Source organism: Equus przewalskii, chromosome 8, assembly GCF_037783145.1.
Source record: "Equus przewalskii isolate Varuska chromosome 8, EquPr2, whole genome shotgun sequence".
NCBI classification, from domain to species: domain Eukaryota; kingdom Metazoa; phylum Chordata; class Mammalia; order Perissodactyla; family Equidae; genus Equus; species Equus przewalskii.
The window spans coordinates 64,901,499-64,915,786 of NC_091838.1; the positions used below are offsets into that span (position 1 = coordinate 64,901,499).

The window sequence follows — 14,288 nt, forward strand, 5'->3', positions numbered from 1 at the left end:
GTTAATACTTTTTGATACTTATATGTGTTTCTTTCTCTTTAGACGTCAGTCCAGTAGAACCTGTTTCTTCAAGTCTAGTGGAAACCAATCCTCTGGAATGGCCAGAAAGGCATGTTCTTCAAAATTTGGAAACTTTTGAAAAAGCTAAACAAAAAATGAGGTAATATTTAAATAGCTCAGTATTTTTAAATGAACTTTTTTTCTTAATTCTTACATTGCGTTTATGAGATGTTAGTAGTTTATAGTTTTATGTAAAAGAAATGTATGCTGGCTGTAAATAGACAGCTAGATAGAGCGTTATGAAGCAGCACGTTGATGAAACGCTCTTCTTCCCCTTCTTCTTGTACTTTCCAGGTTTGCATAATTACAGTTAATATTTGAGTGGATGGCTTTGGAGACCATCTTCCATAGATATATGCAAGTATATGAATATCTAAGAAAAATTTATAAACCATACAGGAACACACAAAAATGAAGTAATAGTACTCTTCTCCTCCGAGCCACTTTAAACTGTTCCTGCTTTACATTCTTATATGTTTGGATAGTACCTATTAATTAACCTGAGGAGGCAGAGCTTTTTGTTTGTTTTGTTTTTGTTTTTTTGATTCAGTACATAGTAAGCGCTCAGTCCATAATTGTTGAATGATGGAATGAAGGAAGAATTTAGCTCTCTCACATTGCCCTCCTCCCAAACATTGCAAATCATGTTTTTATTTTTAGCTCTTCTATTGATTACATTTATGACTTACTATAATATTTTGTTTATATAGCAGCAGATATTTATTGAGCACCAGCTATGTCTCAGACTCTCCTCTTAAATCTTACCTTTTAAGGGGAGAGACAGTCAACAGAAAACAAGTAACCAGACAAGTAACTATAATAAGTTACTCTATGTGTAAATGAATGAAACAAGCAACCGGACTGAGGGAGGATAATTTTATTTGTTGAGGGGGCAGAAGTGGTGGTAACTTAGATGAGGTAGATGGTCAGGGATGCTTTCTGAGGTTACATTTGAGCTGAGACCTAATGGACAAGTGAGTGAAGTACGTTTAGTTACACAGGGCCTTATAGTTCATCATACAGATTTTGGATTTTATTGTTAGTGCATTGGTAAGCTTTTGAAGGATTATATGCAAAAGAGTGATGTGTGGCCGGCCCCGTGGCCGAGTGGTTAAGTTTGCGCACTCTACTTCAGCTGCCCAGGGTTTTGTCGGTTCGGATCCTGGGCATGGACATGGCATCACTCATCGGGCCATGCTGAGGCGGCGTGCCACGTGGCACAACTAGAAGGATCCACAACTAGAATACACAACTATGTACTGGGGGACTTTGGGGAGAAGAAGGAAAAATAATAAATTAAAAAAAAAGTGATGTGATCTGATTTTTCAAAGTTAGTTTTGCTCTTTTGTGACACACAGATTGCAAGAGGAAGATACTAGGAATAGAGCGATCAGTTAGGTACTCTTTTCTGTAGGCTACGTGAGGGAGAACTTTGATTTCAATGAGAGTAGTAGTAGAGAACAAATTTGGGGTATATTTTTGTGGTAAACTGGAAAAAACTCCCTGTGATGGTTTGGACGTGGAGGACAGGGAAAGAGGCATTCAAGATAATTTAGATTTCTGGCTTGAACAACAGGGTAAGTGGTATTCTCATTTATGGGATGGGGAAGTCTGGTAGGAAGTTGGGGTATGAATAGCTTTGGGGGGAAAATCAAGCGTTCTGCTTTAGGAATTTAAGTTTGATCTATGGATTATGCAAGTGGACATATCAAGTAGACTGGAGGAGAAATCTGAAAGTCAATATGGAGTTATCATCAAAAGGGGTTTTTAAATACATACGAGTGTATGAGATCTCTTGGTTAGACCATGTAGAGAAAAGAAATGGTTTAAGACTACCCGCTGAGGATCTCTAACATTTATAGGTTAGGAGGAACATTTATAGGTCAGGAGGAAGGAGATAATCAAGAAAGAAGGTTGAGAAAAGGACATGTTACCCACCAAAGAACTTCAGTTTCTTGCCCATCAATTTTATTGTATTTTTTTCTCCATTTTATTTATTTATTTTTTTAATTTTTGTTTTTATAGCAGTAAGATTGGATTATAACATTATGTAACTTTCAGACATACATGATAACATATTTCAAATTCTGTGTAGATTACATCATATTCACCATCCAAAGACTGATTATGATCCATCACCACATACATGTGCCTAATCATGTGCCTAATCACCCCTTTTGCCCTCCTTCCTCCCCCTTCCCTTCTGGTAGCCATCAATCCAATCTCTGTTGCTATGCGTTTGTTTGTTGCTTTTATCTTTTACTTATGAATGAGATCATATGGTATTTGCCTTTCTCCCTCTGACTTATTTCACTTAGCATAATTCCCTCAAGGTCTCTCCATGTTATCACAAATGGCTGGATTTCCTCATTTCTTATGGTTGAATAGTGTTCCGTTGTGTACATATACCACATCTTCTTTATATATTTGTCCCTTGATGGGCACCTAGGTTGCTTCCAAGTCTTAGCTATTGTGAATAATGCTGCGATGAACATAGGGGTGCATGTATCTTTGTGCATTTGTGTTTTCAAGTCCTTTGGATAAATACCCAGCAGTGGGGTAGCTGGATCATATGGTAGATCTAGTCTTAATTTTCTGAGGACACTTCATACTGCTTTCCATAGTGGCTGCACCAGTTTGCACTCCCACCAGCAGTGTATGAGAGTTCCCTTCTCCCCACATCCTCTCTAACGCTTGTGGTTTCCTGTCTTGTTAATTTATCGTCATTCTGACTGGAGTGAGGTGATATCTCATTGTAGTTTTGATTTGAATTTCCCTGATAGCTAATGATGTTGAACATGTTTTCATGTACTGTTGACCAGCCGTAGATCTTTGGAGAAATCTCTGTTCAGATCTTTTGCCCATTTTGTAACTGGGTTGTTGGTTTATTTGTTGTTGAGGTGTATGAGTTCTTTGTATATTTTGGATATTAACCCCTTATCTGATATATGGTTTGCAAATATCTTCTCCCAATTGTTAGGTTGTCTTTCCCTTGTGTTGATGGTTTCCTTTGCTGTGCAGAAGCTTTTTAGTTTGATGTAGTCCCATTTGTTTATTTTTTCTTTTGTTTCCCTTCCCCAGTCAGACATGGTACTTGAAAATATGCTGCTAAAACCGATGTCAAAAAGCATGCTGCTTATGTTTTCTTCCAGAAGTTTCGTGGTTTCAGGTCTTCCATTCAAGCCTTTAATCCGTGTTGAGTTGATTTTTGTGCATGGTATAAGATGATGGTCTGCTTTCATTCTTTTACATGTGGCTGTCCAGTTTTTCCAACACCATTTATTGAAGACTCACCTTTCTCCATTGTCTGCTCTTGGATTCCCTGTTGAAAATCAGCTGTCTATATATGTGTGAGTTTATTTCTGGACTCTCGATTCTGTTCCATTGTTCTATTTGTCTTTTTTTGTGCCAGTACCATGCTGTTTTGGTTACTATAGCTTTGTAGCATATTTTGAAATCAGGGAGTGTGATACCTCCAGCTTTGTTCTTTTTCCTCAGGATTCTTTTGGCTATTCAGGGTCTTTTGTTGTTAGATATAAATTTTAAGATTCTTTGTTTAATTTCTGTGAAAAATGTTGGAATTTTGATAGGGATTGCATTGAATCTATCAATTGCTTTAGGAAGTATGAACATTTTAACTAGGTTAATTCTTCCAATCCAAGAGCACAGGATATCTTTCTGTTTCTTTGTGTCTTCTTCAATGTCTCTGAACAACATTGTATAGTTTTCGGTTTACAGATCTTTCACCTGTTTGGTTAAGTTTATTCCTAGATATTTTATTCTTTTTGTTGCAATTATAAATGTGATTGTATTTTTAATTTCTCTTTCTGCTACTTCGTTGCTAGTGTATAGAAATGCACCGATTTTTGCATATTGATTTTGTATCCTGTGACTTGACTGTATTCATTTATTATTTCTAAAATTTTTTAGTGGATTCTGTAGGGTTTTCTGTATATAAAATCATGTTGTCTGCAAATAGTGACAGTTTCACTTCTTTTCCAATTTGACTCCCTTTATTTTTCTTTTTCTTGCCTGATTGCTCTGGCTAGGACTTCCAATACTATGTTAAATAAGAGTAGTAAGAGTGGGCATCCTTGTCTGGTTCCTGTTGTTATAGGGATAGCTCTCAGTTTTTCTCCGTTGAGAATGATATTTGTGGTGGCTTTGTCATATATGGCCTTTATTATGTTGAGGTATTTTCCTTCTATACCCATTTTATTTAGCGTTTTTATCATAAATGGATGCTGTGTCTTGTCAGATACTTTCTCTGCGTCTCTGGAGATGATCATGAGATTTTTATTCCTCATTTTGTTAATAATGTGGTGTATCACATTGATCAATCTGTGGATATTGAACCATCCCTGCATCCCTGGAATAAAACCCACTTGATCATGATGTATGATCTTTTTAATATATTGTTGTATTCGATTTGCTAGTATTTTGTTGAGGATTTTTGCATCAATGTTTATCAGTGATATTGGCCTGTAATTTTCTTTTTTTGTGTTGTCCTCATCTGGTTTTGGTATCAGGATAATGTTGGCTTCGTAAAATGAGTTAGGAAGCCTCCCATCCTCTTAAATTTTTTGGAAGAGTTTGAGGATAGGTATTAAGTCTTCTTTGAATATTTGGTAGAATTCACCAGGGAAGCCATCTGGTCCTGGACTTTCATGTTTTAGGAGGTTTTTTATTACTGTTTCGATCTCCTTGCTGGTGATTTGTCTATTCAGATTCTCTACTTCTTCTTGATCCTGTTTTGGAAGGTTGTATGATCCTAAGAATTTATCCATTTCTTCTAGATTATCCAATTTGTTGGCATATAGCTTTTCATAATATTCTCTTATTATCTTTTGTATTTCTGAGGTGTCTGTTGTAATTTCTCCTCTTTCATTTCTGATTTTATTTGTTTGAGCCTTCTCTCTTTTGTTCTTGGTGAGTCTAGCTAAAGGTTTGTGAATTTTGTTTATCTTTTCGAAGAACCAGCTCTTGGTTTCATTAATTTTTTCTATTTTGTTTTTAGTCTGTATTTCGTTGATTTCTGCTCTGATTTTTATTATTTCCTTCCTTCTGCTGATTTTGGGCTGTGTTTGTTCTTCTTTTTCCAGTACCTTTAGGTGCACTGTTATATTGTTTATTTGGGATTTTTCTTGTTTGTTATGATAGGCCTCAATTGCTATAAACTTTCTTAGAACCACTTTTGCTGTATCCCATAGATTTTGGCATGTTGTATTTTCATTTTCATTTGTCTAGGTATTTTTTGATTTCTCCTTTGATTTCTTCATTGACCCAATCGTTGTTCAGTAGCATTTTGTTTAATCTCCACATTTTTGTGGCTTTTCTGATTTTCTTCCTGTAATTGATTTCTATTTTCATACCTTTATGGTCAGAAAAGATGCTTGGTATTATTTCGATCTTCTTAAATTTACTGAGAGTTGTTTTGTGGCCTAATATGTGATCAGTCCTGGAGGATGTTCCATATGCATTTGAAAAGAATGTGTATTCTGTGGTTTTTGGATGGAATGTTCTATATATGTCTACTAAGTCCATCTGGTTTAATGTGTTGTTTAAGGCCAGTGTTTCCTTATTGATCTTCTGTTTGGATGATCTATCCATTGGTGTAAGTGGAGTGTTGAAGTCCCCTAGTATTGTGTTACTGTCTACCTCTCCTTTTATATCTGATAATAGTTGCTTTATATATTTAGGTCCTCCTATGTTGGGTGCATAGATATTTACAAGTGTTAATCCTCTTGTTGGATTGTTCCCTTTGTCATTATGTGGTTCCCTTCTTTGTCTGTTGTTACAGTTTTTGTTTTAAAGTCTACTTTGTCTGATGTAAGTATTGCTACCCCTGCTTTCTTTTCTTTGCCTTTTGCGTGGAACATCTCTTTCCATCCTTTCACTTTCAGTTTGTCAGTGTCCTTAGTTCTGAAGAGTGTCTCTTGTATGCTGCATATATATGGGTCTTGTTCTTTTATCCAATTGGCCACCCTATGCCTTTTGATTAGAGCATTTAGTCCATTGACATTTAATGTAGCTATTGATAAAAATGTATTTATTGCCGTTTTGTTACTGTTTTTCTCTGGATGTTTTAGTAGTTCTTCCCTGTTCCTTTCTTCTCGTGCTGTCTTCCCTTGTAGTTTGATGGCTTTCTTTAGGAAGATGCTTGATTTCTTTCCTCTGACTTATTTGTTTACTCATTATAGGTTTCTGGTTTGTGATTACCATGAGGTTTCTATATAATAGTCTACATATATAGCAATCTGTATTGAGTTGATATTCTCTTTAGCTTGACCTCTTTCTAATAGCTCTACTCTTTTACTCCCCTCCTTCCACATTTTATGTTTTTGAAATCATATCTAATCTCTTGTTTTGTGTGTGTCTATCCATTATCCTGTTCTCATTGTAATAGGTAATTTTAGTACTTTTGTCTTTTGACCTATATATGATCTTCATAGGTGGTTGATCTGCTGCGTTTACTGTATTTTTGCCTTTGTCAGTGATTTTATTGCCTGGTTTTTTGGGGGGTTTTTTTTGATAATTTTCTTATCCCTATTTGTGGTCTTCTCTTTCCCACTTAAATAAGTCCCTTCAGCATTTCTTGTAGAACTGATTTCTTGTGATAAACTCCTTTATTTTATTTTATTTTATTTTTCTTCTCTGGGAAACTCTTTATCTCTCCTTTCATTCTGAATGATAACTTTGCTGGATAGCGTATTCTTGGATGGAGGTTTTCTCTTTTCAGTACTTTAAACATTTCATGCCACCCTCTTCTAGCCTGTAGAGTTTCGGCTGAGAAGTCCACCGATAGCCTCATGGGCTTACCTTTGCATGTCACTTATTGCCTTTCTCTTGCCACTTTTAGGATTCTCTGTCTTTAATTTTGGACATTTTAATTGCAGTGTGTCTTGGTATGGGCCTTTTTGGGTTCATCTTGTTTAGTGCTCTCTGTGCGTCCTGTATGTTGATGTCTGTTTCCTTCCTTAGGTTAGGAAAATTTTCAGCTATTATTTCTTCAAATAGATTCTCTGCCCCTTTGTCTTTCTCTTCTCTTTCTGGAACACCTATAATACAGATGCTAGTGTCCTTGATATTGTCTCAGAGTTCCCTTAGACTGTTCTCATTCTGTCTACTTCTTTTTTCTTTTATCTGTTCAGCTTGGGTGATTTCCTCTAGTCTTTCTTGTAGCTCACTGATCTGTTCTTCTGTATTGTCTACTCGGCTATTGAGTCCCTCTAGTGAATTTTTCATTTCCAATATTGTATTCTTCATTTCTGATTCGTTCTTTTTTATATTTTCCAATTTTTTGTTGACATTCTCACTGTGTTCATCTAGTCTTCTCCCAATATCAGTGAGCATCCTTAAGAGGTTTTGTTTGAACTCTTTGTCAGGTAGGTTGCTTATTTCTGTTTCATTTAGTTCTCTTTCTGTGGTTTTGTCCTGTTCCCTTACTTGGAATGTATTCCTTTGTCTCCTCATTATGCCTTGTCCTCTGTGCTTAGATCTATGTATTATGTCAGTCAGCTATGTCTCCTGATCTTGGAGAAGTGGCCTTATGTAAGAGATGCCTTTTGAGGCTCAGCAGTGTGCTTCCCTCTCATCACCAGTCCAAATGATCCAGGAGTGACCCCTTTTGTGGGCTACTTGTGTCCTTCTGCTGTGGCACAGTTGCTCTTCCTGCAGGTATCCAGGGAGTCTAGTCTTTTCCTTACTGGCTGGCTGTTTATAAATTGGGTCTGGGGAGCCCCAGCACTATTGGCTACAAGGTCTGATAGCACACTTCTGTTTCAGTTTTGCTGTTAATTGAGTATGTAGCCAGTGTAGCTGGTTGCTAGGCTCAGGGGCTTATAAAGTTGCTGTAGGCCTCAGGCCTGCAAGGCTGTTGTCAGCTCTCTTAGGATTGCTGCTGAGTGACGCTGGCTCTAGGCACCGGAGCACCCAATTGTTTCAAGCTTTAGAAGGTAGTCAGTCCTCTTTGTGGGTGATTGTGAAGCACAGGTTTTCTGCCGCTGATAAGCCCCACCCCCCCACAGGTCCACACACACTGTCAACACAGCCCTGGTCCATGCACACTTCCTGATCGCCTGGAATGTACGCAGTTACCCCACTGCAGAGGACCCCCACCTCTCCACCAATGTGCCCCACAGTTCACCTGGTCCTCACACAGGACCTGCTCCACAGAGCTGGACACACTCGCCTGCCTGTTGAGGATCAAGGCACCCAGTCTATGCAGGCTAACAAGTAGCCTGATTTCCCATCAATTTTAGACGATATCCTTTAACTTCCTGTTGTGAAAGATGAGGAAATTAACACCCCTATTTCTCTTTACTTTTTGTCCCTCTACCTCTGAACCTTATGTTATTTGCACTAGACAATTATTTTTCTTCTTGAAGTCATTTTTCTTGCACCTGTCTTGACTTCCTACTCTAATTTGGACTGACCCTTTCTACCTGCACAACTGTTATCCTGGTATTTCTTTTGATCACATTTCTTGCTTGGGTCTGTATTTTCTTGGATCTTAATCTTAATAAGAAGCCTGTTGCCACTATTTTTGTTCCTTAGTAGATATTTTATTCTGTCTCTGGAACTTTTAGAACTTTCTGTTTTCCTTGATGTTCTGAAATTACATGAGGTCATCATGGTGTGAGATGTTTTGGTCTCAAGACTTATCTTTTTTTCGGCTCTGGGAAATATTCTACTATTGTTTCTCGACAATATTCTTCCTTCCAGTTTCTTTTTTTCTTTCTTCTCTCTGAAATATCTGTTTTAACTAATGTTAAACATCCTGGATTGATTTTTCATTCAAATTTTATTTTTCTCTCAATAATCCATCTTTTCATCTTTTCTGTTCTGGGATATTTCCTTGACATTTGCTCTCATTTTTTCTGTTTAATTTTTTGGTAGTCATATTTTAAATTACTAATAATTCTTTTTCTGTTGTCTACCCTATTATTTCAAAGCAACCTGTTCTTCTTATGTTAATAAGAATTGAGACGATACGATAAGGGTGTTAAATGGAATTTTCTTTTAACTGTTTTTGTCTGTTCTTTGAGTGATCTCATTATCTTTTGAGTCTGTTTTATTTGTTCCTCTGATGTTTTTCTCGTATGTGTAGTTTTTCTCCAGCATCCAGTGGCCCTTGATTGTTCATAGCTAAGAGTTTAGTACTAGGCTTCTTTATACAGGTAGTCAGAATGTTTTCTCTCTATATGTGTAGTCCTGTTCCCCACCTGCTCTCGCCTGAATTAATGTTGGGAGCGGGGAGATACAGGTAGAGCCTGCCTGACTGGCTGCACTTTAGGGCATCTGGGAGTATCAGAAGGCAGGCAGCCTTCACCCAACACTGAAATAAGGAGGCTTTCTTCTGGGGGCATCACCACTGACACTGAGACAGGCACATAGTTTTGGGTCTTCAGAGAGCAGATTCTGTTTTTAACCTGGAGATAAAAGCCGGAGGGTTAGTGGGGTGTGGGAGGGTGGTGCTTGAACAGCTGTTCTGGTAGTGTTCTTAATTCTGATTTCTGCCCATTGCCACTCTCCAGACTCTGTGTAGAGTCTCCCTGGGGCTTTTTAGGGTGCAAAGAAGATGGATTCTACCTCCTTTGTAGGTTTCTCCCTAGTTCTCATTGAGGCACTTGCGTTAGCTTATCCCTTTTTGAAATTCATTGAATTCTTTGATCCACCATTTTCCTTCTTCCTTTTCTCAAACCTGTTATGAATTTAGTGTCCAGTGCTTCAACATTGTGATTTCAGTTTGAGTAGGAAGGTTAATATGTATCTTTAGTTCACCATCTGGAACAAGAAGCTTGTTTGTCATTTAAGTCTGGATCAAATAGCACCTTTCCCTTAAGCCTTGTGTAAATGCTACAGCTCAATTTTACCTTCCTTCTTTAAACACCCAAGGACTATGTTATTACTTCTTTCCTGAAACTTATTTTATTATACCTTTTCTACCTCATTCTAAGTTGATATATTTATCTCCTTTTACTCTTCTCAACTGCTTTCTCTTACTTCAAGTTACACATATGCACCAAATTATGAGCAGTGATTATGAGTCTATAAATTATCATCAGTGAACTGTTTTCAGTGCCTCACATTGATATTTACAGAGTAAATGCTCCATAAATACTTGTGGACACTTTAAGATATAGGGAGATACTATCAAATTGTTGGTTGCGGACAAAAGTTATGTTGCATATTTTCAGAAATTGTTTTGTGTTAAAACAGATTTCACTGGAGAATAAAAGACCGTTGCGTAATGAAATTCAGGAGTCATAGAATTTGGTTTGAGAGAAACCCAGTCACTCGTTGTGTGACTTTGTTGCCTCATCTTTAAGATGGGGATAACAATCCCAGTTCTACTTCAAAGTTGTGAAAATTTAATGAGATAATCCATGAGAAAACACTCTGTAAGTTTGAAAACACTGAAAAAAATAAAGTGGTGTTATTTTAGTTTTTGACCTAAGACATATCTTGGTAGCGTAATTTATCACTAGCTGGGCTTTTAAGTTGCTTTGATATCCTGTGTCCAGGGTTCTGTAAAGATGCAAATGATACATTTCCCCATTGCATCCAGCCTGTAAAATGACTGAGTAATATTAAGAAAGCTTTGTGAGTCACCATTAGAGAACAGCTGTATAGAAATTAAATTAAACTCATCGTGTAGTTCCTGCCCTCCTGAAGTATAAAGTTCAAAGAAAATATTTGAGTATTTTCTTGTTTGCCTTTTTTTATTAGATTTATAACTTCAACTTAAAAATAAAGGGAACAGGAAGGGGAAAGGGGCACTGTCAGTATGTTATTGATCCTTAATGTATAGAAATAAAATAAGTCTAAAACCATAATGTCAACATTTTAATCGTAATTTTCAGTAAAACTGCCTGATTTGAGTAGTAAAATAATCAGGAAATAGTTGAATTAATATAAAGTCAGGGATTTAATTTTCTATGCAGCTATTGAAAGATTTCATTTATACTTGGATGAAAGAGCAATGGCATGATCCGTGACTCAGTGCTCAGTGAAAGCTTTAGCATTCTCTGAAACTCTTTTCCTTTTTCTAGTTTTTAAAACTTTTGGCAAGCTTTTTGAGTTTATAGAATGATATAGAGTAGAAATAGTATCTAATTCAGAGTCAGGCTAGTTATGACTCTGTCGTTTTAAACAGCACGTCGCCCTGGGTCTGTATTGCAAACTATTGTGTGTTAGTATCTCTATCTGAAAAATAGGAATAATGATTGTTTTTTAGGCTTGGTATGCCAATTTTCACTTTACAAAGTACTTACTTTCATATGTTAATGTCATTTTGAGATAAGACCTATTCTGTCCTTTTCAAGGAAATTTGTAAGGATTAAGAATATATTGTATATAAGGTAGTTTGAAAAGTATAAAGTCCTGCATATATTTCAGGTATAATAATGATTCAGTGCTTATTCATAATGTCATAAGCATGCCTAGAAGAGACTTGGGGGGTATTTCTGATTACTGTCTCATTTCATGGTTGTGCTTCAAGTAATCTTTCAAGTTCATAGAAAATTGGAACGTTCAATCTCTGCCCTCAAAATTTACAGTATTGTGGGGTTTCAGAACATACCAGAGAGTTTAGATTTAAATTTTATAGAATTGGTAACTTCACATTACTAAATAATCATGCCATCATTTATAAAGAATGTAATTGGTTTATTTTAGTTAAGTAGTACCGTTCACGTGATAACTGCAAGTTTCACTGTGACTTACAGATTTTTAAAAATATGCTTTTATACTAAATGATTGGCAAAGATTTTACTTTATTTTCTGTCCTAAATGTGTATTTCAATTTTTTGTGTGTATTTTTCTGGTTTCTGCTCATATCAGCTTTTCCAGTATGCTAAATTTGAATCCACTTTTAATAAATCTACATAACATTATTTTCCCAGAACTGGTTCATTACCTCATTCGTCTGAACAGTTGCTGGGCCACAAAGAGGGTCCACGGGATTCGATCACATTGTTGGATGCTAAAGAATTGCTGAAATTCTTTACCTCAGATGGATTACCAATTGGAGATCTTCAACCTTTACAGATTCAAAAGGGGTATGTTATATCCACTTATAATTTCCAATTAATTTTTTTAAAAATCATTGTTTTGTTTGTTTTTGGTTTTCTTTTTTTTTTTTGAGGAAGATTAGCCCTGAGCTAACATCTGCCGCCAATCTCCCTCATTTTTTTTGCTGAGGAAGACTGGCCCTGAGCTAACATCTGTGCCCATCTTCCTCCAGTCTATATACTTGGGACGCCTACCATAGCATGGCTTGACAAGCAGTACCATGTCCACACCTGGAATCCAAACCAGCAAACCCTGGAGCTCCGAAGCAGAATGTGCAAATTTAACCACTGCACCACTGGGCCGGCCCCTAGAAATTATGTTTAAAACACATTGCATCTCGTTTCCCCAGTTAATTGGTGCTCTATGCCACTTATGCAAAATTCACAACTTTAATCCCAATGTTTATCAGTTGGCGTTAGTCCTCACATTTCACCTTGCCAAATGTCCTACTGTTTTGTGGTAGTGAATCTAAGGAAAACAGGAATAATAAAAGCAGCCTTAGCATATTCCCTAGAGAAGTCCATAGCTTCTACCTTGTATACAAAGGTCAAGACTTTTTAAGAAAAAATTGTAATCTGACTTGCAAACTTTTTTTTTAAATACTGTTTTCTGTGTTACTGTCCAGTTTAGATTTTGTCACTACTTGTCGTGACATTGTCAGTCATGCCTAGTAGTAGCAAAAAGCTCAGCCTTTCACCTGCAGAGAATGGGAAAGTGAAATCAAAGTGCTTTTGAAACTGTGACATTACCAAGTGCGAACTCCATGTCTACACAAGTAATTTGCAACTAATTTGACTTGCAAGACAACTTCCATTGAGTTAACTAGTTAATCAATTCTGGGTGTTGCTGAAGTTGACTGACTGACAGGTAAAATTGTAACATCAAATACTTGTGAGATTTGAATAATAACCCACTACCCCAATCTTTTTCATTGTTAATCTATTCTTTTGAAAACCTTCCAGAGGACATTAAAAACTGTAGATCATTTGGATCACTTTTACAGAGCTTGTTTTGGCAAATATTGATTTTAAAGGTCAATTTTGGAAAGGATTTATTTGAGGGTAGTTAAATCTCCAAAATTACGATAGAGCATTTTGCCTTCATGTTCAAGTTCCCTAGAGAGAGAGATAGGGAGCACCTTTGAAAACTTGAGGATCTTAATAACTCTGGGTCTTAATGACTTAATGATCTTAATGACATTAAAAACTGTAATTTGGGGATAATTTTCCTTTTCTCTTAGCTTTGGGAGATTGATACCCTTTTTTGTGGGGATCAAGAAAGTGAAGAAAGTGAAGACGTATGTGCACGTTTTCATCTGTTTAGTTTTGGATTATTATCCTTCCCAGCATGAACTGGCAGAGTCAGATGAATTTGCCGAAACTGAATTATGTAGGTTTTACTCCATTTGACCAGAACATCTTTCTAGATGCAGTGTTGTAGGGGAGACATATTTAGTTCTTTCTGTATTTTGTAGATGTTATATTTGGGAAAGTTTGATATAATTCCTTGAAGTTAGTAAAGAACTGCATCGTTATCAAATATATCTTCTATTAACATTAAAGTTAAAGGATGAACTTTCATGGCAATGAATCAAGAACCTGTGGACTCTTATTAAATATCTACCTATGCAAGGGGCCATCTGAAAGGCTAAATTAAATTAAACACAGCGCAGGGGTGACACTTATGTATCTACCAAAGAAATATGAAACATTGACAAAACACATATTTATTAAAATGTTTCTTTTAGAAAGAACAATGTGTATGTAAATTAAACAAAAATAGATAAGGTTGCTGAGAGGGATTGAAATAAGAAATGGAAGACAAGATGGTAAAGGAAAGAAATGAAGTGCTACGTGCCTGAAGAGTTCTATATTACAAAATTACACACTTTAATAGTCAGTCATCACTATACTGGGGTTATTGCAATTTATTAGTGTTACTTTTTGTGGAACACTTTAAGTGGATGCATTAGAATATAAATTCTGTTTTCTAGGACTCACTATTTAGCATATCTTATATTTTAATGTCATAATTTCAAATGCTGATCATAGTACCCTAGATAATTTCAGTGGCAAATTTCATTACTAATGCCATAGGGGAAAAATGTGATAGGAAATTTATTCTTGGTACTCTACTATCTGCTTGCCTTTCTC

General features: G+C 36.3%; 1 protein-coding gene across 5 annotated transcripts in view; it reads left to right on the top strand.

Moving 5' to 3' along the window:
- MTBP (MDM2 binding protein) overlaps positions 1–14,288 on the top strand; it is an 81,584-nt gene that overhangs the window by 51,985 nt on the left and 15,311 nt on the right. For all 5 annotated transcript variants that reach the window (XR_011543166.1, XM_008533413.2, XM_070630923.1 and 2 more), the window contains 2 exons: positions 43–160; positions 11,967–12,122. Coding sequence is in view for 4 of the 5 variants with exons in the window: in XM_008533413.2 (XP_008531635.2) it covers positions 43–160; positions 11,967–12,122 (274 nt within the window). In the remaining variant the exon portion in view is untranslated. The remainder of the gene's footprint in view (positions 1–42; positions 161–11,966; positions 12,123–14,288) is intronic.